The 25,345-nt window shown below is 45.8% G+C and overlaps 1 protein-coding gene across 8 annotated transcripts in view; it reads left to right on the forward strand.

The window, feature by feature from the left end:
- The window catches only part of TIAM1 (T cell lymphoma invasion and metastasis 1), a 179,429-nt gene that overhangs the window by 40,376 nt on the left and 113,708 nt on the right, over positions 1-25,345 (forward strand). For 6 of the 8 annotated variants that reach the window (XM_026844392.1, XM_026844411.1, XM_026844384.1 and 3 more), the window contains one exon: positions 5,777-5,836. The exons of 1 other annotated variant lie outside the window; for it this stretch is intronic. In XM_026844392.1, the coding sequence (XP_026700193.1) occupies positions 5,827-5,836 (10 nt within the window). In that variant the 5' untranslated portion in view covers positions 5,777-5,826. Of the gene's footprint in view, positions 1-5,776; positions 5,837-20,839; positions 20,932-25,345 lie in introns of those variants that run through there. One more of the 8 variants, XM_026844428.1, reaches the window with a different exon arrangement.

The raw sequence follows: 25,345 nt of genomic DNA on the forward strand, positions 1-25,345 counted from the left end.
TGTGCCAGATGAAAGAGGAAGAGGATGAGAAATGGATGTCGGAAGTGATGGGTCAGGGTTGAGGGGCTGCAAAAGGCACACCTGGGGGTCCGGCTGTGGGGGCAGAGCGAAATAGCCCAGCTAAAGGAGTTCACAATGCTGCAAGGGTGGAGAGAAGATGCAGTTTAGCAGAATAGGCTGGGATTATTACTAGGCACCTTGTAGCCTTTTTTTTTTTTTTTTTAATATATTTTTGGTAGGACAACACCATTAGTAAAACTCTGGCTTGATTAATGGAAATGGCTCATTGTGGAGTGGGATGCTGTGCTCACAGGACAAGATCAGATGTTCCCCACAGGTGCTGAAGCCAAACCAGCAATCTGCCTTAGAGACTGGTTGGAAAAAACATAGAAGAAACTGTTCTGAGCAGTGTTGGTGGTGTTGAGGGAGCATGGCTGGGGTTGACTGTAGCCTGTTTTGTTTACCTTGGCATACTTTTCTGAAAAAAAAAAAAACAAAACAAACCCAAAAAACTTTCTTGAGCATCTGGGTGATTTGTTTGTTTATTTTTTAAATGCTCCAGGACTGAGTTGCTGTTGGAAGGGAGCGATGTTATCCCACCTCTTCCTTTGCTGGGCCATGGGTTCCTACTGCCTTGCTTGTGTCAGTACCAGCACTCCCAGGCCACATGGCTGAAAAATGACCTGGTTTCATCAGATACATTTTTGGGTAGATTGATTTGACTGACATGTGGGTGCAGCCATGCTCAGGTGGCATGAAGGATCCGGTGGGAATGTGCAGTACTGGATTGTGCTGTCCATTTCATGGTCTTGCTCTGAACTAGTAGTGTAAGAGTACTCTTGTGTGACATCTCCTGCCCTTCAGTTCTAGTATTACTGTCAGTATTTAGCTGGTGGGGTGATTGGTACAGACAAAACCACCTTGTGGATCCCATTTGTCTTAATCCTTCCTTTTCTCTCAGTGTACATCCCAGTTAGTGCTTCTTGAGTGGAGCTGCTGCAAGGTAAGTCAAAAGCATCTTTAAGTGCCACTGTTACATTAATACTTGTACATAAAGGGCAAGTTTCTCGAGAGCGTTGCCGGCTCCGTGGGCTGTCTCTGGTCTGCGGCGTCAGACCTGCTGAGAGCTGCATATTTAGAAAGCTGGGCTGATGTTCTCACAGAGATAGAGCCGTCTTCCTGGCAAATGCTGCATAGCCAGGGTTTAGACTTGCTAATTGTGACTAAACCATGAGTTGTCAAGAATGTGTTGGAGGTGTGATATGAGGGAAAAATGGGATGAGGTAAGAGACAGGTCTTGGGCAAGAGCACAGAAGGGGGTACTGCACTGAAAGAGAGCATATATCTCTGGCAGGTGAATGGCAAAACAGCATTAAGACAGGGTTTCAGTATTAGATGTAGGAGATGATGATTCAAGAAATGTATACGTATATCATGGCCTGTAGGAACAGTGCACTTGGAATAAATGAAACAGAAGTGTTTGGGTTCTAAATTTTTTTTTTATGCAAGAGGTAGGTGTGTTGCTGAGACATGGAGACAGCTCGATGGTGGCTCAGTTTGCTGACAAAAGCAGTGAGTTGGCATGAACAGTATTGAGCGTGGGAAGGGCCATGGGCAGCTGGCAGTGCCCATGGGGTAAAAACGTACGTGCAGTTTGGGGGGATCAGAGGCAGAAGAGAGCAGGATGAGATGATTTCCCCCTGCCAGTAGTGTGGTATGGTGCTGTGGTTTTACACAGCATCGAATTTTAGGGCATGTGTCCCTATTTCTTGATTTCCCCTCATTTTGTCCTTTTGCCACCTCTGCTCTTGGGAGCTCCCCTTCTGACTGCTCTGCTCTAGACAGGCTCTTTCCTCTTTAGTTTTTTGGACTCATACTGCTGTCACTTCTGAAGCAACCCCAATCCTTATGAGCATGACACAGGTTTCCTCTGCCCTGTGCTTCTTGGGAGGGGATTGAATGGACCCTTGATTGTGCAAGTTGTCTTTTTGATAGCATCACTTAGAGATGGGATGCTAGAGAGATGGCGTAACTGGCTCTTTCCACGGCACTTCAGAGGGGTGGCTATTAAAAGCTGAGCTGGGAAGCTTGACAGGGTAGAGCAAGGTACGTGACGGTTGCTTTTTTTTCCAGATTTGTATCAAGATAGGAGAAGCATTTGGACGTGACCTGTCTATAGCCTGAGATAATTTCTGCACTGACAAACACGGAAAGAGAGAAAGCAATGGAGAGCTAAGAGCTAAATCTCTTCTGTACAAATGCTAGGAGCATATGTAATAGGATTGCTGAATTGGAGTTACATGTTTTCAAGGATAAGTACTGTATGATGATACCGTACTGTTGCAGTCGTTCTTAAATCAGGAAAAAAGGATGGGAGATTTACAGTAGTTGTTGGGGATGCTTGGGTTACACTATGAGCTTCTAGAGCAGAGAACAAGAAGGCCTTTGCATATAAGACAAAATAGATCCCTAGGAAGGCTGGAGTTCTGATTGAGCAGAGTCCTGGGGGGAGAAAACAGAAGCACTATGACCTCAATGTAATCAGGTATCACAGATTTTTCTTACACAAAATACAAAGGTAAGGAAACTGTAGATCTAGCCAAACTTTGGTTAATTTACATAGAAAAAATTTTAAAAAACATTTTTATTTGTTTTTTCTGTGGACCTTTCAAGACACATTAAAAACTCTGCACATCCCAACACCTGTGTTAAATGCATATCATTGAAGCTATAGTTTTAAGCAATCTCAACTTAGAAGATGTCAGAACTGAGGTTGTCTGCCTAATCTTGTCCTCTTTACATGAGTGTTTTGATGCAGTGTTTAATTCCAGGACACCTCCTGCCTTGCTCACAGCATGTTTGCTTCCCAGCAGGGCTGCTGATGGTGGGCATAAAGCGAGGGCTGCCTCCGGCCCTGGTTTTGTTGCAAGAGAGGCTTGAGATAGGGAAGAGGAGCAAGCTTTTGTTGCTGTTGCTCTCTAGTTTGGGAAACCTGGGGTCTGTTACTCCTGGGGACGTGCTGGCCTGGATGGATAAAGGCCTGGTCTGGGCTCGGTCTGGCTTATGGTCCGTGTGTCTGTCACTTGTGCCTTTCAGCCCCTAGCCAGGCAAGGGAGGGAAATGCCTCATGTCAGAGCTGCTTTAGGGGCAGATGTCTGTGGTAGGGCAGGGACTGGCTTTTGTGGGGTGGGAGAAGGGTTATGGTATGCATGCTCCATGAGAGGTGCGGGTGTTTGGCGTGAGCGTGCCCGAGGAGCTGGTCTGCACTGAACACGTGGCGATGGAAGCTCTCAGAAGCTGCTGCAGACCTGAGTGCTGGATCAAGGCCAGCACAGCCTCTCCCTAGAGCTTTCCGCACACCTCTGGGGGCGGTGGGAAACCGGGGAAGGGCCGGGCCTGGCCTGGCCCTGGGAATTGACGCAGATTTTAATCGTAGCAGAGCGACAGTTCTGTGTGTCATTAGGATTCAGGCCAGCATGTTTTAAGACTTCCAAGCTGGTATCCTTTGTGCACCTGTAGTAACGCAGATGAAATTCCCAGAAAGGTTACCTATCTATTGCTGGTCCTGCCTGAACTCCTAGACGCAGTCCCTCTATGCCGCCAAGTCCTCCTTGCTCCCCGAGGTATGTGGGGACACCCTATTTTTAGCTAAGTTACTGCCTGTTTACAGGTAAAGCATTTCTTTCTTGAAAATGCAGCTGTGCTGAGGGAAAGTGTCAACCAACACTAGGTAAACAAAACTTTTTGGTAAATGGCCGAATAACCTTTTCCTGAACCAGCTATCAGTGGGAGCCTCTCTCAGCTGACATGAAGGTGGATCAGGACCTGGGTTGAGTATTTGAAGCTGCTGCCTAATGCCTGATGAGGGTCCTGCTGCCGCCTCTGCTTCAGTCTCACCACCTTTTGCCCTGGCTGGTATGGTGGCAAGCAGGCTGCTATAAGAAGCCTGCCCACTTTACTTACAGTTTAGCTAAGGAGATTGCTACAGTGTCTTGCTTTTTGTTGTTGCAGTTGTTAATCCTGCAGGCAAGCTGGTGGTTCCCCCATGTTCTTTTGTCTTTGATTACTTTTTGATGAAAATCCTCTTTTTGTGTTTTTGTTTTGGTTTTCCTCTCCCCATCCCTGCCACTGCTGGTGTGAATAAATGGGAAGATGCCTTATCTTACCTGCAGCGTACTGGAGCCTTTTCCTGCCATATAGCGAAGGGAGATGCTTTTATTTCTGTGAGTTGCTGGGAGCAGGGAGGTGTAGCTGTGCATCTGAGACATGGAGCCAGACCCCAGATCTACTGCTGGGGTGAACTGGTGCCCCTCCAGAGTGGTTTGGTGGAGCTTGTGTGGAGTTTGGTGGATCCTGGCGGAGCAACCCTGGCTCGGAAGTTTTTGTCTGAGAGCTGCTGCATGGGGCAATGCTGTGGGATTTGGGCCGTTTGCTCTTAGCAGCTCCCTCCTCTCTTTTTCAGGTGCGTTGCTTTTTGACTGTAGCTGATATATTGTCAACTAACAAAATACTGTTCGTGGTTGAATTATGGATGCATAAAACAGTGTTGGGCTTTTGACTGGGCATCTATTCAGAAAGCAGGTGCTTTCTCTCAGGATTTAAGTTACTAAATTCATTAGGGCATTTCAACTTCTTGAGTTTTAAATTCCCTGATCTTAAAGAACAAAGTCATTTTCTCAGCTTTAGAGGCTGACATCTGCTTACAGGGATTAAGCATGTTCCTGTAGCAGTGAGCGCAGATTTTCTTTGTGGAAGGGGATATATTGAAGAGAGTATTAAACCCCAGTACAAGTTCCCATACTGGGATGAAAATTGCTTTGCAGATTTGGAATGAGGCACGTTGGAGCTCGTTTATTTATTTGGCAGATGTCTGATGATGTTACATCATCTACAGCACTTGGAGCCTGTGAGAGTTTTGTAAAGGCTCAGTTCATTGTGGTGGGTCGAATGGCAATGGGAAGCTCTACTCTTCCTGTTTTCTCTTTGTGGGGAACACAACCATTTTAATAATGAGCTGTCAGCAAGCTCTCCCTCTCACAAACTTGGGTTTCAAGGTGATGTGAAGATGGTTGGTCAGGAAGAAGGGCCAGAAAATCTCAGTTTGGTGGTACTCATGGAATTGTCAATCAACTCACTTTTCAAATCTATGAACAGCATGTGGTGATGCTATGCGCTGGGGATAAGTGACCTTTTACTACCTCAGTTGGACAGGCATTCTAGAGATTTATTTTTAAATGCATTCTGTTTTACTACCTTCAACCTATGTCAGTGCTTTGCATTTATTGTTTTGTGTGATCCAGACTAAACCAAATTTGGCCCCCAAGTGTAATTTTGCTGACAGCATGCGACCAGGAGCCAAGCTTTTTATAAAACTCAAGATCAGTAGAAATGGTACAATTAGCTAAACTCAACTCCAGTGGAAAGAGTTGCTTTTAAACAAGTAAATGTTCCCTGCAGGACTGGCAGCCCCAGATACTGCAGCCTTGAGCGCCTGGAGCTGACTGACTGCAAACCAAAGGGAAACCGACTTAATTGGGTTTTGCAGCTCTGGCAAGTATAAAGAGCAAGAAATATTGAGAAGCAATTTGGATTTGATTTTCCCCCCTGCATTAATAGGTCGAGGTGATGTTAGTAATAAAAATCTGGCCAGCTCTTTGACTGCCATAGTTTGGCAGAGGTCTGTTGCAGGTAATGAGGGTCATGCAGATTAACACCAGCTGCGTGTATCTGGCTTGATGTTTGAAGTTGACCTGTTAATCTTTCTCTTCCATTCCAGAACCTACACGGGACAACAAATGTTTTCCTACCTTCCTACTTACTTCTGTAATGCCCTCATGTGAGTAACGACCGGAGTGGTTTTGGTAAAGACTTTTACTGTTACATCTCTTTGCAGCTCCTGCCCACCCTCCCTATGCTCTGCTTACTTGTCCCTTCCCTTCTCTGTCCCAGGGCAATGCTCCATAGCCTGCAGAGGAGGAGGAGTGTTCTCTTAGAAATAAAAATGTTAAGGCTTCTCAGAAATACGCAGTGTAATACATAGTGAAGTGTTTATATGAAAAATCATGTCAGCAGCTGCGTGCTTTATCAAAGAATGTCCAGAAATGTTTATAGAAACATGACAGCTCTAAATCAGGATAGTTGGTCACTAATCTTTGCAAAGATTAAATAAAACATTCCCCTGAGGCACCCTGTAACTTGCAATATATGTATGACCCAGGCTTTTAAAGGCTTCTCTCCTGCCCTTATTCTTCTCCACACTTCCTCCATGTGGTCACTCCAAATTGCTGCCAGCTGGCCTATTTGTTATGTGTGTTTGTTTGTGCTGTTTCTAATTTTTGACCTTTCAAAGAGACAGACAAAATCTGTGGCTTATGCAAATCTTTGAATTTGCAGCCAGCCTCATAGTGGGAAGGAAAAATACAGGGAGTTTAAACCACAGAAGGGAACAGATTCTGTTCTTTAGTGCTTCACTATTGACTGTAGACCCTAGCGTGCCTATAAAAGAACAGAAGTCTGGCCTGTTGTATTTGAGATTTTCTTACCTCTATGTTGCCTTCTATCCTTATTTCAGACAATAGGTTCCTTCTGGTGTGTTTTCAGCTTGACAAATATGATCTGTTTTGTTTGTTCCAGGTAAGGTTTTTTTTCAGCTGAGTGGTTTTATAGTGTGGTACCTTCATAGAGACAAAAACAGAACAAAAAAATTGATTAAAAAAAAGTCAACATTGTAGAGGAAGCAGAATGAAACTAGAAGACTGATATATCATCAAACTGAATGTACCAGTATGTGAATATGTGGTAAAAGTCAGTTAACAGAAAATGATAGTGAAATTGGGTGATATTTCCAGTTTCCCTAGGGTGAAAGCAGATGCAGTTTACAATGGATAATGAAATGTTATGGTTTTATGTTTTATATGTTAATTCTGTCAGTGCAGTAATCCCAAGGTTCCAATCCACTGCAAGACTGACATTTATGTTATAAAGAGATTCACAGACATTCATTGAGGATATAGACTGAGAGCGCATCTTAAAAAAAAAAAAAAAGAAAAAAAAAAAGGGAGACCTTTCACTTCTCTCTTCCATTGTCTCCCATTCCATCATATAAAATATTGACTAATGTCAAAGGGGCTGCTGTGTGTGACTCTGAAGGCTGTTGTGTCTTTCACAAAAACCCCAAAAGTTAATTTTTTTTTTTTTTTTTTTTTTTCTGGGTGGAGGGGAGAGGATATTGTGTGTGATGTTTTCATACTTGTGTATGGCTTGGGTTTTATAAGGTTAAGTCTTTAGCACTTCCAGTTTACAGCATCCTGCCCTGTCACACATCTGCATCACCGGGGTGGTCATGAATCAGACCAAGGTACTGATCCAGTTTATAAACTGTGTATAGTTTGCCTGGTTAGCTTTAAGTTGGCCCTGTTTCCCTGCTGTGCTTCAATGCTGAGTGGAGGAGGCATGGCTCTGAGCTTGAGGTATCCTTTTAATCAGGGACAGGTGGAGTGGCACAGGTGCTTTCCTCATTCAACAGTAAGCAAGCTCAGGGAGCTAAAATGGCCATAAAATAAAAATGTAGTGTTCTGCCCAGCTGTGTTTTGTGAGCTGGGGGGCTAGAAGAGGGCTGGTGGCTGTTTGTTTGGACGTGGGAATGCGGGAGCAGGACGTGGCAGCCCCTATGTGGAGTTGTTTGTGTGACGAGGAGGACATGGACAGGGGGCAGTTGGTTGCCTGAGGATGCTGTTGGCCAGCAATGCACATCCCTTCCATCTTGGTATGGAAGACACGATTCAGATGACATGGGAAACTACAGCCAAAGCCATAGAAGCGTCTGAATGCATCGATTTTGACAGAAAGCCCAGCCTGAAGACACTGCATTTAATAAAGCTGCATCAGAGATCTTGCTGTCCTTTGGTTACAGCTAGTTCTGCTCTAGTTGACTTAATCAGTGAAGGTGTGCTGTGGCTACTGCACATCCTTATTTTAAATTAATGAAGTTTGGGTGTGATGATTTGAAAAGTGCTAGGATGTATATAGCTACCTACATTTCCTCTGGCATGTTTCTTTATTATCTCACAGGACTTCTGACTGCCCACCTGGACTGGAGTGCTAGTTAGCAGCAGTCTCCACAGCTTTTGGTGCCTGTTCAGGTAAAGATGCATCACCATTCACTCCTAGGTAGCAAAACCTACAATCATGATTATCAGCTTTAAGCAGGTACTAGAGCACTTGTTAAAATCAGGGGTGGTTTTAATGCATCTGAAGTCAATCCTGTGGCTGTCTTTTGCTGAGGAGTGATGGGCAGTTTCCAAGGCTGCCTGAAAGGCTTTGCTGCACCTTGCTTAGCAAGAGCAAACAGAAGTGGAAGTCACTGTCAGCCCGTGGAGCACTACTTCAAGATTTCCTCTTCTGCAGAGCCACTTTTTCCTTAGTTCATCAGTGATACCGCTCAGAGGCTTTAACATAGAGGGGAGAACTTCTGCAACTTGGTGCTTCCTACCGCTGTTTGCAGTCTCTCCTTGCCAGTGCATTGGGACAATTTATCCCAGTGCTGGGACACCAGCCACTTCCCAGTGCTTTTGGACTCTGCTGAAGGCTGACTGAAGAGAGGGAAGTGGTTTAATGGAACGTTTTGCAAAACTTGGACCTCTGTACAGTGTACTTTGGACCAGTCCTTCCTGATTCTCCTGGTATTGCCTGGAGGTCTCAGGCACTGAGCTGCCACAGAGAAGGCTTCTGCTTGTAACTTGTTCTGCAGCACTCGTATCCTCTGCTCACAGCACCCTCCTTCTGACAAAGGTGTCTCTCTGAATGCTGCAGTGCATCCTGCTACTGAGCTGTGCATCTGTATGCTGCCTGCAGTGAATAATTTCTCCTGTTGTTGTTACTGCATAAATATGCAACCACTTGGAGGTCTGCCCCTCCTTTTCCCTGTTTTAGGGCACATACAGCTGAGGCTTCCTCCTCTTTGCTTTCTTCCCTGCTGCATCATTTGGTTGTGTCATTTTTGAGGAAATTTGAGGAGAAAGGAGATGTCTTGGAATCTGTTTAGTGGTCTCATGGCCTCAGAAATCCATGTCATTAAGATCCTTCCATCCATAACCCAGTGACAGATGGACATCCTTGATTAACCCTTCCTTGCCAGCTCTGGGGTTATGCTTTTTTGCTGTGGATTTAGAGCTTCTTCACTTGTGTCCTGCAAGATGATGTCCCAGGAGATTCCTGCTTTAAGGACCAGCCAGAGATCCATGCTGAGAGTCAGGTGGAGAGTGAAGAAGAGGAGGCATCTCCCTGGACAGGCTCTGGATCACTTGTGCTGCAGGATCACCTAATGAGAAGAATGCAGGAGTCCCGGGGCCTTCTGTGCTTTTTATTCTGCTTTTGCAGGGATGTCTCCAGTACTTTCATCCATGGCTGATGTAGGAGGCTCCCTTGTCCTGTGGCCGACTGTGTTGCTGGAATGGGTGGTGAGAAGTCCGATGCTCACACCCTCTGAGCTGGCCTGACCCGAGCTGGCCCCTAGATAGCTCAGCTGGTTTTTGCAGAACCCTGAAATGTGGAATGTGGTCATTTAAGTTTGAAGAGTTCCCTTATCTGTTGGGTGCAGCTACAGTGACGGAAGTGGGCCAAGTTATAAAAGTAATTTCTTCAAGTTACTGAGTGCAGCATTTTTTACATACTTAAGCATACAATCTCTGATTACTGCTTTTGTGCAATTAATGCAACTGATGAAAGTGAACCATTTTATTGCTCTGCAATGTATTTCTGTGTTTTCCCACCTGTTGCCCTATTGCCACTTTAATATATACCCACCACTATTCATACCATGCAGCTATGCCACTGTATATTAATCACATTTTACTGGAGTGGAGGGGACAAATAACTTTGGTCACACAGACTTACGCAGAGAAGGATCTGCCTTGGTACGCTGTGATCTCACAAGAGCTTCTTACAGTTGGAACAGTGACAGCAGGCAGCATTGGAGTCCACCTCCCAAACATGTTTAGTCACAAATCAGGCTTTAACTTTCAAGTAACAGACAAATACTGAAAAGGCTCATAAGAAATAAAAGGAACAGGAAGGATTTTAAAAGGGGGAGAAAAAAGTACGAATGAGGAAAATTAATCAGAGGTTCTAGAACAATTATGATTTTCAGAGTACGAGGCTTTTACCAGCAAAATATACAGTAAATATATAACTCTTGCCAGTAAAATATAACTCTTAGTCTTAAGAGATCACTCAAAGGAATTATGCATCTCTGAGCATTCAAAACCACATTTGTGCAAATGTAAAGGCAGTGCTGTTAGGAGTTGAAGGCTCAGTTCTGACGTTAATGCAGGTTTTCTGAACGTGAGCATGTAACACCATGGATGTATGCTGATGTATGTATTGTCTGTCAGTGTTGCCATCAGTTTGCAAATATGCAGGAGCAGGGCAGTTGTTTGAGTGTCACAAACCATACATTATTTGCCTGCTTTGTCCATAATGAGCTGTGGCCTTCTTCCAAATAGTAGCTTGGAACAAGATTTGGAGACTCTTTCTTTTTAAATTTGCTAGTATCAAAAGAAAGCCAAAGACTTCAGACTGCTATTCAGAGAAGACAGTTTCAGGTGCTTCATGCATTCTTCCTGCTCTGGTTTTGTACCTCCTTTTCTTGCCTGCTAACCATGGAAAAGAGCCAACTTTTAAACAGTGTTTCCTGGTCAAGCTTTTCAGTTTCTTATTTTCATCATAAAGGGAGTCTGAACAATTTCCTTTAATTTTGGTGCTTTTCAAAGCACAATGCACCAGTGGGATTTCTTAATACTATCCTATCTTAGGAGGCTTCTGCCACCCTTTACTCTTGGCCTCCAAGCTATGTACAGAAATCCCTCAAATTTTGTTCTTTTGTGGATTGGGAATGAAGGTGTAGATAGAGGTATGCTTTGCAGACTGCTCAGGACTCACAGGAGGTTGCCATCCTGCTGCCACTGGGTAGTACTATAAACATCTGTTGGAAGTAATTGGCTTTCAGGTTTGATGGTGAAACTGTTTTCATGAGTACTAGCACTGTTTCGGCACTACCTGTCATCCAGTTTAGCAGAGACCTGTTTGCTTTAGTGTGTCCTCAGCTCCGTTGGACTGAAATGTGTTGGGAGTGCTGTGGCTGCCCCTAGAGATAGGTTGGTGAGCATGTTTGGCAGCTGGTATTGAAGGATGAGGATCCATCTGTCACAGTCATAGACGTTGTTTGGCTGGATCAAACACTTCCACAGCAGTGAGGAAGCTTCAAGGCAGTGTAGTTGGGTGGACCCAACATTGATGAAAGGCTCATCTCCTCTTGGTGTGGAGTTTTGTCCTCTCTGCCAGGCATGGTCCTGGGCATTTGATCAGTGATTGTTTGGAAGGGTGCCCCTGAGCCTGGGGTCAGTGAGGCTCTCAGGTGTGAAGGGACACATGAGGGTCTTTGCTCCAACCCCATGCCCAAAGCAGAGCCGGCTCTGGGAGCAGACCTGGCCACTCATGGCTTTTCTCCAGGCATGTCTTGAAAACCTCCAAGGACAGAGCCTGCACAACCTCTCTGGCAAACATTTTCCCACTTCACTTTTCACTTTGAGCATCTTCATGGGGAAGATGTCTGTATATCTAGACAAAACTGCTAGTGATTCACCTCATGACCACTGTAAGATGATGTACCCAGACTTGGCATGGGTGCCGCCAATATGGATGCCTGACAGAGACTAGATGGACATTAACTATGCCTTGTTCATTATAAGGATAACACTGGCAAACAAGTAGATAGTAATGTAGTTATATGAGACGATGTGTCCTGGCCATGAACGGGGGGAGTATATATTGGAAAAGTAGAAAAATAGCATGTACTTTCTGACAAAACTGTCTTTCAGCAGAATAACTTGTTGTGGGTTTTTAAAAGGGAAAAAGGCCTCTAAAGTAACTAGAACAAGTTAATGGAAGAGGAGAAAAAGGGAAGAAGACAAAGACATAAACCAGAGATCTGTATCTCCTTCAATTTCTTAGACCTCTGGGGGCTGGCAAGTCCAGTTGTGCCGGCCCTGTCTGCTAGCTGTATTGTTTATAACTTTGGGTCATTCTGTGAAAGTCAGTGGTGGTTGCTCTCTAGGCAGAACCTTAAGTCAAGATCTCTGCTCCTGGCAGAGGGCTTTGGGTCAGGCTGTGAGTGAGGGGTGTTAGGTAGGGACCGCATGGGAGAGAGGTATTAACTGAATGGTGTGATTCCTATGTCGTGCTCTGGGCTGGGGAGGTTGAAACTAGATCAGGCTTCCTCTTATTGAGGTGACATGAAGGGGAATTTGTTTACCATATGGCTGGAAAGATTCTGACAAAAAAGAGAAGTAGTATATTGGAGCTTCTTTTCTAAAAAGGAGAACACACACAGTCAACTGGCATCTTTTATGCAGCACGTCTAAAATAGATGCAGGTCTGCCTACTTTCTTAACATGTATCTGACAGAAAGTAATAGTAGCAGTTTATGTTTCTGTACTGTTTTTTTTCTGTGAGGGTCTGAGTATTTCATGGGGCGGATCAGCCAATGGGAATGGATGGATCAGCCAGGGTCTGCCCAGTGGTCTGGTCAGTGACGTGACATGGCTGGTGGTGGGAAGGTGGTGTGAGGGTTTGTGGCAGGAGCTTTCTGGCCAGTCTTATTCTTAAAGCCTGCTTTGGGCCATGCAGGCAGCTGTGCAAGAGCATCCTCGATTTCACTTCATGCTTTCATGGGGAGTTTGGAGAAGTAGAGTGCATGCATCCACCTCCATGACTCTTTGTTCCCCTGCCCATCCTGTTGGTTGGATTGCTCCCTTCCCTGACTTGCCTGTTCCCACCACTTGATGCTGAGCTGTTGAGAAAGTGACATGGCTTTGGATGTGTTACCCCTGCACTGTGAGGGTAGAGGTGGCAGTGACAGGAGGGTGTGTGTGTGGATGGCATTGATGCTGCCGTAGTCTTCTCCTTCAATATAAAGCTCAGTGTGGGAGGGAGGGAGCAAGGATGCATGTGGCAGCCTGCTTACTCCAGTGAAAGATGAGAGTTGGATGCACAGGGAAGCATTGCTCAGACAGAAGAATTACTGGAAGGGTGCTTTCTGTTATGCTAGTGGAGTTAGCAGACATTAGTCCATGCTTGAAGCTGCGTGCTCAGTTTGCTAAGTCTGGAAAAGGGCAGTTGCTCACAGTTGTTTCCTTTGGAGCTGCTGGAGGTGGAGGGACTTTTCTCCCCCTGGTTCATGCCTCCAACACATGAGTAGCCCATGGCGATTCACCTGCACGTGCTTGCAGTCAGCCTTTCTCCACCCAACAGGCAGACAAACACTGGAGGGAGCAGGCAGCGGTGTCCCTGCTGGCAGTGCCCCTCAGGCTTTGGGGGAAGGATGGCAGAGCCATGGGCTGCAGTCTCTGTGGGCAGGTTAGGAGGGTGGATGGGGATGGTGGGGGTCTGTCTGTGGCTGGCACAGCCTCTGCCACCTGGCTTTTCCTAGCTCTGTGGCTTTGAAGAGGTTTCTTCATGAGCTATGAGAAGATATCCCCTCTGGGAAAAGTGGGGGGAGACTGAGATGTTGAACAAACTTTGGGTTTTGGCGTGATGTCTGAGAGTGAGAGAAGAGGCTGAGTCTTGGTCTTGCACTGGTGTAAGCTGGAATTTATCCTTAGTGTGAAAGGAGTCGTGCCTGTGCCAAGTAATGTGGGTTCAGCTGCTCAGTCGGGACTGAATTCAGTCCCTGAGTTTATGGCTATGAGTGCATTTCATCCTAGTGGCAAGGAGTTGGAAAATGCAGCCCAAGCCAGCCCATGGAGATATGCAGGGCTGGGATGATAACCGAGGAGCCCCTGCTTGGTGTCCTGAGAAGACGTCTAGTAGTGTGGCTCATGGTCTGATGGTATGGGAGATGTAATGAGTGGGCTCCTAGTTCACTCTTCTTCTTTGATGTTCCATCCCTGTGATCCTTTTTTTTTTTTTTTTTTTTTTTCAGCAGGGCCAGTTTTCACTTGAAGCTGTCCACTGAACCAGCCAGCCACCAGGCTGTCATGAGCACCAGTACATGTGCCAGGAGCGGTTTGCATGGCTGTAGAGTGAGGTCTCTTCTTAAAGCAGCAGCACAGACTTTGGTAGGTTAAAGCCAACTGTGCCACAGTGCTTTTTTTGGCACTCTTGGGCGTTATGAGGGGACAGGTATCTTCTGTCCTCTCACTGTTGGTATGAAAACATAGATGGCTGGTCAGGTGCTCTGGCTAACTTAACACGAGTGTGTTTTGAGTCAGGTTTTCACCATCGGTCATCAGGCCGTGCCCAGATCAAGTGTCAGTGATGGGGACCAGGGCATCAGTTGTAATCCTGTCTCTGCTCAAGGACTGTGGCCATGAGTAAACCACTCGCTCTCCACTTGGCCGTGCAGAAGATGGGGGATAATGTTTGCCTCGGAGGGGTATTGTGAAAGTTAATTTGCTAATTATTTATAAAGCACATTGGAGTGCTGCTTCAGTTCTATAAAGTGTTATGATAACATCTAATTAGTAATTCCTTATGATGCTTCATTTTCTTTCTGCTATAAATACTGGCCTAATATAGGGACAACTCTGCCTGTGCTAGTCATCTCAGTGATTTAGAAGGGATAAGTAAGCTGACTTCGGTTTGTAAATGGTCTCTCTTCACCTCCTCCTCTCCTCCCGCCCCCCATCCTCCTATGTCATCTTACCCATAAAAACAACGTCCCCTTTGGTGATCTGCTGCCTGACTGGTATCCATCGGCGGGTCGTCGCTTGGGGAGAAGTCATCCCTTGAATGGAAATGTCAGCCCGCCGGCAACCTACTTACTTTTCTTGGGCTTTCCCATTTTTCCCCAGCCTTGCAGCTCTGGGCCCTTTCTTGCTGAGCTGGGGCAGGCAAGGGATGACAGGAGGGAAAGGAGGAACTGCTGCAGGAGGATCTCTGCCCTCCCTTCAGTGCGATTTGGACCAAGAGCTGGGATAACAGGATGCAGGATTTTATCTCTTCTCCTCTAAGCTTTTTTTTCTTTCTTCCTTTGCATGTGTTTGCATCCCATATTGTGCTGTTGTATTTCGTGTTGTGTGCAACATCTTGTCTTTGCTTTGGCCAGCAGTGTTATGAGATTTCACATGGCAGTGTGTTGTTTTTTCTTCTCAAAGTAAATAATGCTCAGAGACCTTTGTTGTATGTCACACACTGCTGGTTTTACCTGGCTTTGAGCTCTTTTGAAGGTGTGAATATCCTGTATGTTTAATATTTCAATGTGGTGAATCCAAAAGCTTGTGATACCTATTTTTAGTGGTAAAAGATTTTGACAACTAATGTAAACCTACGTTATCTGTCATTTGACAGCATCGTCACTAGCGTACAGCTTGTCACTCTCATTTTGAGCTGATTTTTCCAACGAAATTAAAACTATTGGCAGGGATGTGGTGGAAGTGTGTCAGAACGCAGCATGAAAATGACAGCAGCTACCGCCTAGTTTCTTTCAAAGAAGTGAGAGGAGGTGTTTGGATTAGAGGTCTTGAATAAAATGTTCCTCCTCAAGCCTTGTCGTCAAAAAAGGGAACAGTCCCTGTTTTGTTAAACTCTGGATTATCATTGAGCCACGTGGCAGTTACAGTAAGGACTGAACAGGCTCGTGGGTGCTGCCGCGAGGCTTGTGCAACGCGGGGTGTCGCAGCTGTACCCACTTCCCTGCTCAGGGGAAGCTGGGTTGGAGCCATGCCGTGCAGCCAGACGGTGTTGAGCACCCTATAAAACCATCCCAGTGCTGGGGAGGTGCAGAAGCTTGTGGCAACTTTGAGTACATGTGTGTGCATGTGATTGTGTGTGTATCCAGAAGAGCTTCACTGTTGCAGGTATTTTCTTTCTAGTCATCTTAGAAGCAGGCCTCTTCAATAAATATTAATCCTGTATACACAGAGGTGTGTATTTTACCTGCAAGCACCTGGACTGCCCCAGTAAAGAGAGAAGGAGCCCTACCTTTGCCTGCAAAGTTACATGTGCTGAGTGTCTGTGAGCAAAGTGTCCACATATGCACTGAAAATTCTGCAAGAGAACTGCCAGTCACAAGCAGCATGATGAAACGCAAACCTTAAATTTTAACTTGTTCTTGCTCCAGAGGTGGTTCATGCCTCTTGTCATTTGTCTTGGTTTCACAGGCAAGGGTGCTGGCTCATTGCCAGCATCCACTCCCTGTAGCTCATTAGAAATCTTTTTCAACTACCCTTGCAGTGTAACAGTGGGGATCAGTTTTCCCATGAGTTGACATATCTGCTGACCTCTCCAAAGGGAAAAAAAACCCTGTTGTTCATTACCTTACTTTCATAGAGGCTGAAAGAGAACTATTTGTGGCTGAACAATACTTGCCTTTCACAGCTCCGTTCTTAATCCCAAACAGAAACATGAGGCTGAGAAAATCTTTCTGATAACAGGGAGTATGGATACATTCAGTCTATAATTTTTCATGGTGTTAATGTTCTTTAACTGTCAAGGATTGGTGTTCAGTTTTTTTATTGGGCAGAGTGAAGGCAGGCAGTGTTAAACATCAATTTGAGGAGGTAAAAGTGATTCTGATGGCCGTGTGATGGTTTTCCACCAGTGCCCTCTTGTGAGCTTCTACATCACAGAGATCCAGTTTGAAAGCTGAGTCTTCAAAAAAATACAAAACCCAAAAATGCAGTCTTTCTGCATTTTTTCCTCAATTTATCACTGAATATGTGATGGCTTGAACCAAATTGTCCACCCACCTACAAGAAAGAACCCTTTGCTTCATCAGTACTGTTGGTCACAACCCCTTCTGCCAGATGCAGGAGACTGCACAGGCACAAGTGTGGGTGTTGCTCCCAGGGGAGGGGGGTTATGAGTGTGAAAGCCAGTGCATGGCTTGGCCACATCATCCACACTGATCCTTAAGAGCTGACTTGAACTTTGAAGCCCAGGTCACATTTTTAGGGCTTCAGTTTATGGTGTTATGTGGAAAAAAGGGTATAATGTCACAGTAATATGTGCCAGGGTGCCTGCCTGTGCTGCCAGATTTGTCTGTGGCTACAGGATGTTTGGAGTAGCACCAAGACTGGCATTGGGCATCAGAACCTTGGTGTTCCCTTGGGGTTGTTCCTGGCAGATAAGTTCCTGGTGGGTCCTGGGTCCTGTCCTGAAACATGCTTGACCAATGCAGGTGATAATCACGGTGTCTGGGATCATTAGAAACAGCACCATAGCTATAAGTATTTGAAGAAAGACCTGAATGGCTCCAGTTGTCTGGAGGATGGAGACAGGACGCTTCTCCAAGGCCATCTGTTTGTACAAGTGGAAAATAAGACAGATACAATCATGAATTTTTGAAGCACCTTGGTTTTGTAAAGTAAGCTGTAGTTAGAGATACAGTCTGCCTAGCCCTGTGCAAGCGCGGCCAATGCTCTTCATATCTTACCTTGCTGCTGTGCTTAGGGTGAGTCACTCCACTGAAGTGACTCCCAATTCTTCTGCCCAAAGTGATAATCCATTGTTAAAATTATATTAACTCGTGTGCTAATTATCAGGTGTGCCAGGGTGTGAGAAGCCCGAGATGTTAATTAGGGTTGATAAATACAACTTTATGAAGGATACAGACTTGGCTTGTGTCTGATGGGAGTCCCTCTCCCCTCCTTTCACCACTGAGAAGGTGCTGTCCTGTAGTGGGCTGTGCTGTGTTGGGGGGACCTTTCTCCTCTGGGCTCTGTGGTGGGGTCTCCAGATCTCAGCTGGAGATTTGGGAGAGCCTGTGGACTCCCCGAAGGGATTCTGGTGTAAGTCTTGCTGATGCTGGAAGAAAAAGGGTGTTTTCCCAGTGGCCTCGTCCAGCTGCAGGGGTTAGTTGACAACCACTTCTTCAAGCTCCCAGAGGCAATGGCCCCTCCAGTCATCCAGCTCAGTGACTGCCCTGATTGTCTGTAGCCTGTTTTGGGCAGAATATGCTAGGTTGTCTTAAAACAGGTTTCAGTAGTTCTTCACTAATCACGTAGCACAGGAGAGCATTAAGATTTATGTAAGTTGGCTCGCGCGCCTTCAGAGGAAGCCCACATCAAACGGCATATATCCAAATGCGTCAGCCAAGCCAGGGTGACGGGGCCGGGGCCTGGAAATGCCTGTTCTCCTGCAGCAGGCAGGCGTGAGCTGACAAGCTGTGGCGCTGCCTAAGAGGGCCCTCGGCAAGACTGTTGTCAGCCGGCCGCTCCACACCTTCCCCAAGCGGCCAGGGCCACTTGCTCCCTGCAGCCCGGACTATGGCCAGTCGCTTGCCCCAGCCAGGCTACCCTGAAGGCCCATTGTCTCCTTTCTCAGCAAAGCTTTAGAGGAGGGTGGATTGGCTGGTACATGGCCTCTCCCTTGCCTCTCCCTCCAGCCCTTCCTGAGGATTGCAGCCACAATCAGATCAAGCAAATCAAGTGCTGTATCTACAACAAACCCAGATCTTAGCTACTTGATGGCACCTGTAATTCTGTGCATCTCTCTACATACATCAGTCTTGCTATTTATTTTTTGCTGTTTCTTATTCTGGTGCTATGGGTCACGACGGGAAGGGGTAATCACTGCTTTTCTTTTATCCATCTGCACTGATTTAAAATCCACCAGTGGTCAGACTGACTTGGGACTTGCTGACTTATGACTCAGTTGTCTGAAATTTTCTGAAAGCAGCTTTTATGGGGGGCACGCGTAGTTCATGCTTTCCTGGAAGTCCTGGCCATGCCAAGGATTTACTATAGGTAGCAGCAAACCAGCAGGAAAAGAAGGCCCAAACTGCTGTGACAGAATACAAATGAACCTGACACTGGCAGCAAAAGGGTGTGCCTCCTTTAGTCCTCTTAGGCTGAAAAATGCTTTAGACAATCACTTGTGATCTGTCACAGTAAGCATATATGTTCCTCCTTTAGGACTGGAGCATAATTGCTTTGTATCTATGGGATCTTGTGTGCGTGTACACTTGTGTATACGTACACATCGGTTTCCATGTAATGGCAAAGCCGTTTTGATGGGAGTGATTAAGGGCGGGTGGTGTTGGAGCTCAGAACGCAGCTTTGCCTGTCAGGTTCTTCAAATGGTCTGAAGATGGTGAGTGCTGGCTGTGCCCGAGTGAACCTGAAGGCAGGGAGCAGCAGCTCCCATTGCCTTCTGAGTCACTCATGGCTCACCAAACCTGCTTGCCTGCTCTGCTCAGGGTTTGCTAGTTACCTGCTGAAAACTTCTGGAGGAGGCGGACCACTTCCCTGGGCTTTCTCCCGTTTGTTTCTTCTGCCTGGCCCACAAATAGGAGCTGTTGGCTTTGCTCATTCAGTGTTTAAATTAACCATAAGGCTAAAGATTGAGCATTTCAGTGCTTTCTAGTCCAAGTGGTACGTCTGATCCCATCCCTCCTTCTGCCCTTTTCTGCTGTCAAGGTGGAGTTCCTCTGGTCACGGGGAGACCTGGTGCTTTCAAAGCATGGGCAGATATATCAGAAACATCTGACACTGCAAGTACTCAGATGTAAAGTTAAACGAAAACTGCTGTTTGAAGTGGGCTAAAACTAACTGCTGTACCAGGAAGCTCAGCTTGCATGCCTGTTTCTGATAATGGCGTGTGTAAGAATAATTGTGCTGCATCAAATCACTTCTCCAACTATCTCATCTCTGGATGGCCCAAAATAGAGTCATCTTCTCCATCCTCTCTAGCGTGCATAGCACCTGGGCATGTGGAGCCCCACAGCCTCACTACAGCTATTTAATCATTGCAGTCACACAACAGTATGTATTACTTTGTGGGAGAACTGGGCTGCTGCATGTCTATTTTGTAATTTTATTTTTTTCTTTTCCTAATGGTTTTGTCCTTTTTCCAATCCGTGGTCATTGCTGCGTTGCAGAGCGCAAAACTGCAAGGATATGGTTATTGCTTAATACTCTGTATCTTTGAAGTATCACACGAGTTGTAGATGTTAATTTGTTAATTAATTTGATTTCTGTTTGTAAAAAATATTTACTGTGTTGTCTACTTCATTCTGAGAATAGTTTGATACCGGTTTTTCTTCTCCCATTTAAATGGTGTGGAATCAAGCTGGGGAAGTTGGGGGATGAACATAGATGGCTTAGGTTTAGTATTGGTATTTATTTATAACAACCGTTAACCAACTCTGGTCTCGAGGATGATGCTGCTTAAATCCTAATCCAGAGACGGTTACATGAAAGTGCCGAATTAAGTAAAACCAGATCCATGAGTAATTTTTAAATCCCTGTAGTTCTTAGTCCTGCAAACACTTTTGCACCTGTGGACAGCTTAGTGAGAGGTAACTGCCTGTGTATTTTGAACATGTGTCCTCCTACAGAAGCACTGTCCAGATACATACCCAGGGAGAAGTCCTCTGGGATTGGAGGAAGTCGAGGGCAGTGGCAAAAAGGCGCAGAATAGGTCAGAAAGTTTTTATTTTACGTCTTGCTGGTGAATTGTTCCTTGAAAATGCAATGAAATGCCAAGGATGATGCAGTTCAGCAGCGTGAGGAAGGGGACCATGCTGCTGGTTCACACGTTGCTGATGTGTAAGTCGCCTCTGAGTTGGCTGAGTATTTTAGTTCTTGGCTCCTCTCGCAGTGCACCAGGCTGGTGAGTTAAAGTCACCCTGGAGGGGTGTCCTTGGGAATTCAGATTTCAGGAGCCAGCGGGGCTGAGTGGCAGTTCGTCTGAAGCCTGTGACAGGAGGAATTAATCAGGAGAGGGAGGGAGGAAAGGAGGGAGGGATGGCAAAAACCCAAACCTTCAAACACACCCAATTGACCCATCTCATCTTAGCATGAAACTTAACGAGTTACACCCACTCTGAAGCAGAAGGGGAATGAAACACTGGCGCTTCCTCCTTTCTGTTACAGGCAGCTGGGGCTTGGGAAATACAACAGGCAAAGATGTTTGTGCTGTTGATGATGAGCGGTAAGCTGCTTCATGAATGACATTAACTTTTGCTTGTGTTGTGTGTGCCGGGCTGGGGGAATGAGCACAGCTGAAGCTCAGCTAAAGCTGGGAAAATGTGTTTGCAGGGTGTAGTGTTGTCATGTTGTCTAAGACACTGTGTGTCCAGGAAGCCCAGTAAAGCTTTCCTCTCCTAACTTCTGTCTTTCCCCAGTGTGGATGGAGGTGCTGATTTCTTAGAGTTGCATTTAATCAGGTCGTTGAGTGTTGTTTGCTTTTCCAGGGTTTGCGCTGCTTGCAGGGAGCAGAAGCACACTGGGTTCATTGCAGACACTGAGAGCTCAACCTGATTGAATGGGAGCTGGGGACTTCATAGCTAAATTCCCTTAGAGAGAAAATGTAGTATCGTGTTACTTATTAAAGATGCTTCCCTTCTCCAGCTGTCTGGCTTTATTTTCAGTAATTACAGGTTGCCATGCTCTTTAATTGTTGAAAATGAGCCCCGTGAAAGGTTTCAACTTGAATTGAGCCCTGTTAGGTGTTTCTGCGAGGTGGGGAAAGCTGAAACGATGTGAAGGGCAATACTGCCGTGCTTTGCAGTAAGGGTGGGAAGGTTGGTTTTGCTGGGGTCTCGCACTCGTCAAATATCTGATAATGCTGCAGAAGCAGGGGCTGGGGAAAGCTTTTCTGTATCGGGTTGCTTATTTTTCTCCTAGTTACTTCTGTGATCGCTTACCAAGTCATTTTATATACCAGTTACTATCTTTAAATCTAAATTGCCTAATTCTTGGGTTGGTGACAGGAAATGTGAGTACAGAGCCCTGGCCCTGCAATTACTGTGACTAAGCATTAGGGCTAATAACCAAGCGGGCAGCGTTGTCTCCCAGCCCTGTTCTTCCCCCAGCAGCTGGCTGCTGTCGCGAGGCCGGCTCGCCATCCGGACCCACTGTCTTCAGGGCTGCTGTAGAAATGTTGGATATGGCTTTTGCTTCCTGCGGGGCATGGGCTTGCTTTCTGACAGACAGAGTTCAGACCTGATTCAGAGCTGTGCTGCGACCCATCAGCCATGAGTAATCCTCCTGTGCAGAGGCAAAGTATAATGTGTACCTTTTTGGGGGGAATTAAGTCACGCTGTAGCCGTTGGAAATGTTAGTGCTTTAATTGTTTCATTTAATATCTCAGAAACCCATTGTCAAGGCGGTTATTAATTACTTTGACAGCTTTTTCATATTGCAGGAGTGATTTAAATTTTCACATGCGATTAGTGCAGTGGAATGAAGGAAGCAGGTTTTGTGGGTGTTGGTGGGTTGCTTGTTTTTCCCCAATCCTTTCGGAGTTAAAAGTGATCTGTGCATTATGAAGAATGTGTGGAAAATTGCAGTGTTAATCATGGCAAATAGAGCTAAGGAATCAAGTGCCGAAGTGTGGCATGTCTGGTTACACTTCCTCAGGGAACTTGCTCTTTAAAGGGTACATGTCTGTTTTTAAGAGGGTTCCAACTTGTTTTGAGGCGGAAGCACTTTATTTTTCCAGAATGCCTGTTGGAAAAAATCTGCCAAACCACAAATTTACATCATTTAAGTGTTTGCTTGAGCTTTATGCTTTTTCTCTGGAAATCAGTGGTAGGATTCCTACTGGCATCAGGGTGAGAAGAGGCATTGATTTTACAACATTGCAGCAGTGGGACATCGGTCTTTGGAGCAGGCTCTTATATTTTAAAAAAGTTACGCATTATGGCTTGAGTTGTAGGTAATAGCTGTTTAAGAACAAACTCTCAGGAAAATACTGATAGTTTCCTGCAGGATCAGTGACCTGGACTGGCCCAGCATGGGGTCCAGTGAATGTCTGGCCATCCTCCAGAAGCTGGGGCAGAAGGATGGGGGGGTGCAGAAATGGGAGCTCCCTGTCAGGGCAGCAGACAGGCTCGGGTCTAAAGCGTGGCCTCACTGTGTGTGTTGAGGCCCTGTGGCGCATGGCAGCATCAAGCTCCCCCTTCACTTTGGCTCTGATTAGTTATCCAGAGCTGGTCTTTTTCCATGCTGTGAGGATTAATAGCCCCCCCCCCAAAAAAAAAAAAAAAAAAAAAAAAAAAGATCTTTAGTGGGGGAGAAAAAAGAGCACTAGAATAAAATAGCAGCTCCTAAACAATTTATTGAAAAAGTCCAATGCAAAAGTAATAGTGGTGTCAAATCTTTAAAAGAATTTGGCAAGAAAGAGAGCAACTCTCTACTGGTAAATCTTTCTTGCCATTATTTTGTTAAACTGGTGACTGTGCAGTGTGTTCCAGTGAGTTTTATAGCCCAGTAATCCATTGCTGGATGAGGGGAATGCATTATTTATAGATTAGAGTGTTTTAACATCCTAGCATGGGGTTGTTTAAAGAGGTCAGAATACAGAGCAGTGGAAATGGGATTATCCCAGCTGTACTGCAAACAATGCAGAAGCAGGGGAAAAAAAAGGAAGTTATCATGTAGATGTTTATCTTTTTGTTGTGCCTCTCAAGGCATAGGTCACATAAGATTTAGGGGTTTCTAGAACCAGAATGTAGTTTTTCTCTTTATTGGTTGGTTCATCTCAAATTTTAATTGAATTGTAAACAAACACGATCATCCTTTTTCCCTGGCTCAGCGGGCTTGCTCTCTGTTGCTTGTTTCCTTTCGTCGTGGGATACTGTTGAAGGACTTGAGGAAGAGGAAACTGTTGTATGGTTCCCATGCATGAAACCTCCCTCTGTGCTCAGCTCCGCGCGCACATCCTGGAATTACGGTGCTGCGGCTGGCGCGAGAGGCTCGTGGGCAAACGGGTAGTTAGTTGATTCACTCTGCAGAGTGCTTTTAATGTAATTGCTTTTTGAGACTTCCAATTATGCTTTCAATAAGAGTTGGAATGTGATGTTCACGGGTAGCTTAAAAAGCCCTTGTAAAGCAAAGCAAATAAATGATCCCAGCAGTGGCCAGTGGTGTAGCAGGGTGCTCAGTAGGTAGTGCACACATCTGGGTGCATGCAGGCCGAGGGGTCCCACATAGCTGCAGCCCTCTGAAGGGTCTCTGTGGCCAGCCCTTGCCTTACCTAACAGGCAGCTTGTGCAGGAGACTCAGTGGTCTTGCTGCTGCTGGCACCCCCAGGAGTTCCCGCTCTCCCTCGCTGCCTTCAGTGGGCTTCCCAACAGCGAGGTCTGGGGTGGCAGGCTAGGGGTTAGCTCATGGGAGACCAGCAGTGGTTTAGCTCTTGCATTTTCTAGCGTTGTCTAGAGTTGGTCTGGATTATGAAGTAATTAAGAGCTCAAGCTTACAGTGATGTTAATGGAATTTAACAAGTTGTCAAGCATTAGCTGGGCTGCAGGAACTGTGTGTGTGTGCTGTTAGGAGGAGCATCGCAAATGTGCCGTGGCGCAACTTTACCCAGGGTGGTAGAAGATAAATTGCATTACCTTGAATTGCCATAGGTGTACCTGAGTTACAGCTAATGAGCAGTACCTCTGTGAGCTGACTTCAGCCTGACCGCAAATCACCTTGCATATGTACATGCTGCTGTAATGGCATGAGTGTTTGCAAGTGGGAACATTTCAGGGACATTTCAGGAACGGTTTGAGTCTGTCAAAAGGTCAGGTGAATGGATTACTTGTGGACCTAGGAATGTGTGAAAGTCACAGTAGGTGTGCTCTTCTACAGATGTAAGGGGATAGAGGTAGTGTTGATGGGTGGCTGTGGTGGTGGGAACAGTTGTGTTTGTTTCTGAAGAGGCGGAAACACTTTTTCTTTTGAAAGTTGCTCTGCATTTCTATTTGTTTTCCCTTCCAAACAATTTGGAACTGGTGGGCTTGGTTTCATATGACAGTCCAAGAAAACACCTCACCTGTTGAGGGGATTTTATGCTGAATAATAAGCACAGATGCAGCACTTGAATCGCGTTGTCTTTATGAAACAGTCTTTTTTCTCAAACCATTTTTTCCTCTGTATCAATACTTCCATCACTAGTATTGCTGCTTAGATGCATTTCAGCTTATGGGGATGGCTATAGGGGGCTGCACAGCTGCTGGCAGGACAGGCAGGGACTTAGGAACTCAGCATCTGCCTGGTGGTGGTTCTGCTGCACTGGCCTCTTGTTCCATGGAGCAAAAGCCTCCTGTGTGTGTACAGAAATGTCTCTTCCCCATTGTGTTGGAGCTGCTGGGGCAGTTGTCCTGGGTGCTGAGGGTGAGCTCTCTGAACATAAGGCAGATAGGGCACCAGCAAGTCATAGCTGAGGATGGATGCATCGGAGGAGTTGCCAGACCTCATCTGTAGTGCTTTGTTGGGGAAGACGGAAAGCAGTACTTGGAAGCTGATAAAATAGCAGAGGTGGGAGGGTAAAAAAGAAAGCACGTCGATTCTGCATTAGTACCTGCCTCCAACCATTTTTGATGTATGCGCAGAGCTGCTCGTACCAGTCTCTC

Source organism: Athene cunicularia (assembly GCF_003259725.1).
Source record: "Athene cunicularia isolate RWA chromosome 1 unlocalized genomic scaffold, athCun1 chr1_part1, whole genome shotgun sequence".
NCBI lineage: Eukaryota > Metazoa > Chordata > Aves > Strigiformes > Strigidae > Athene > Athene cunicularia.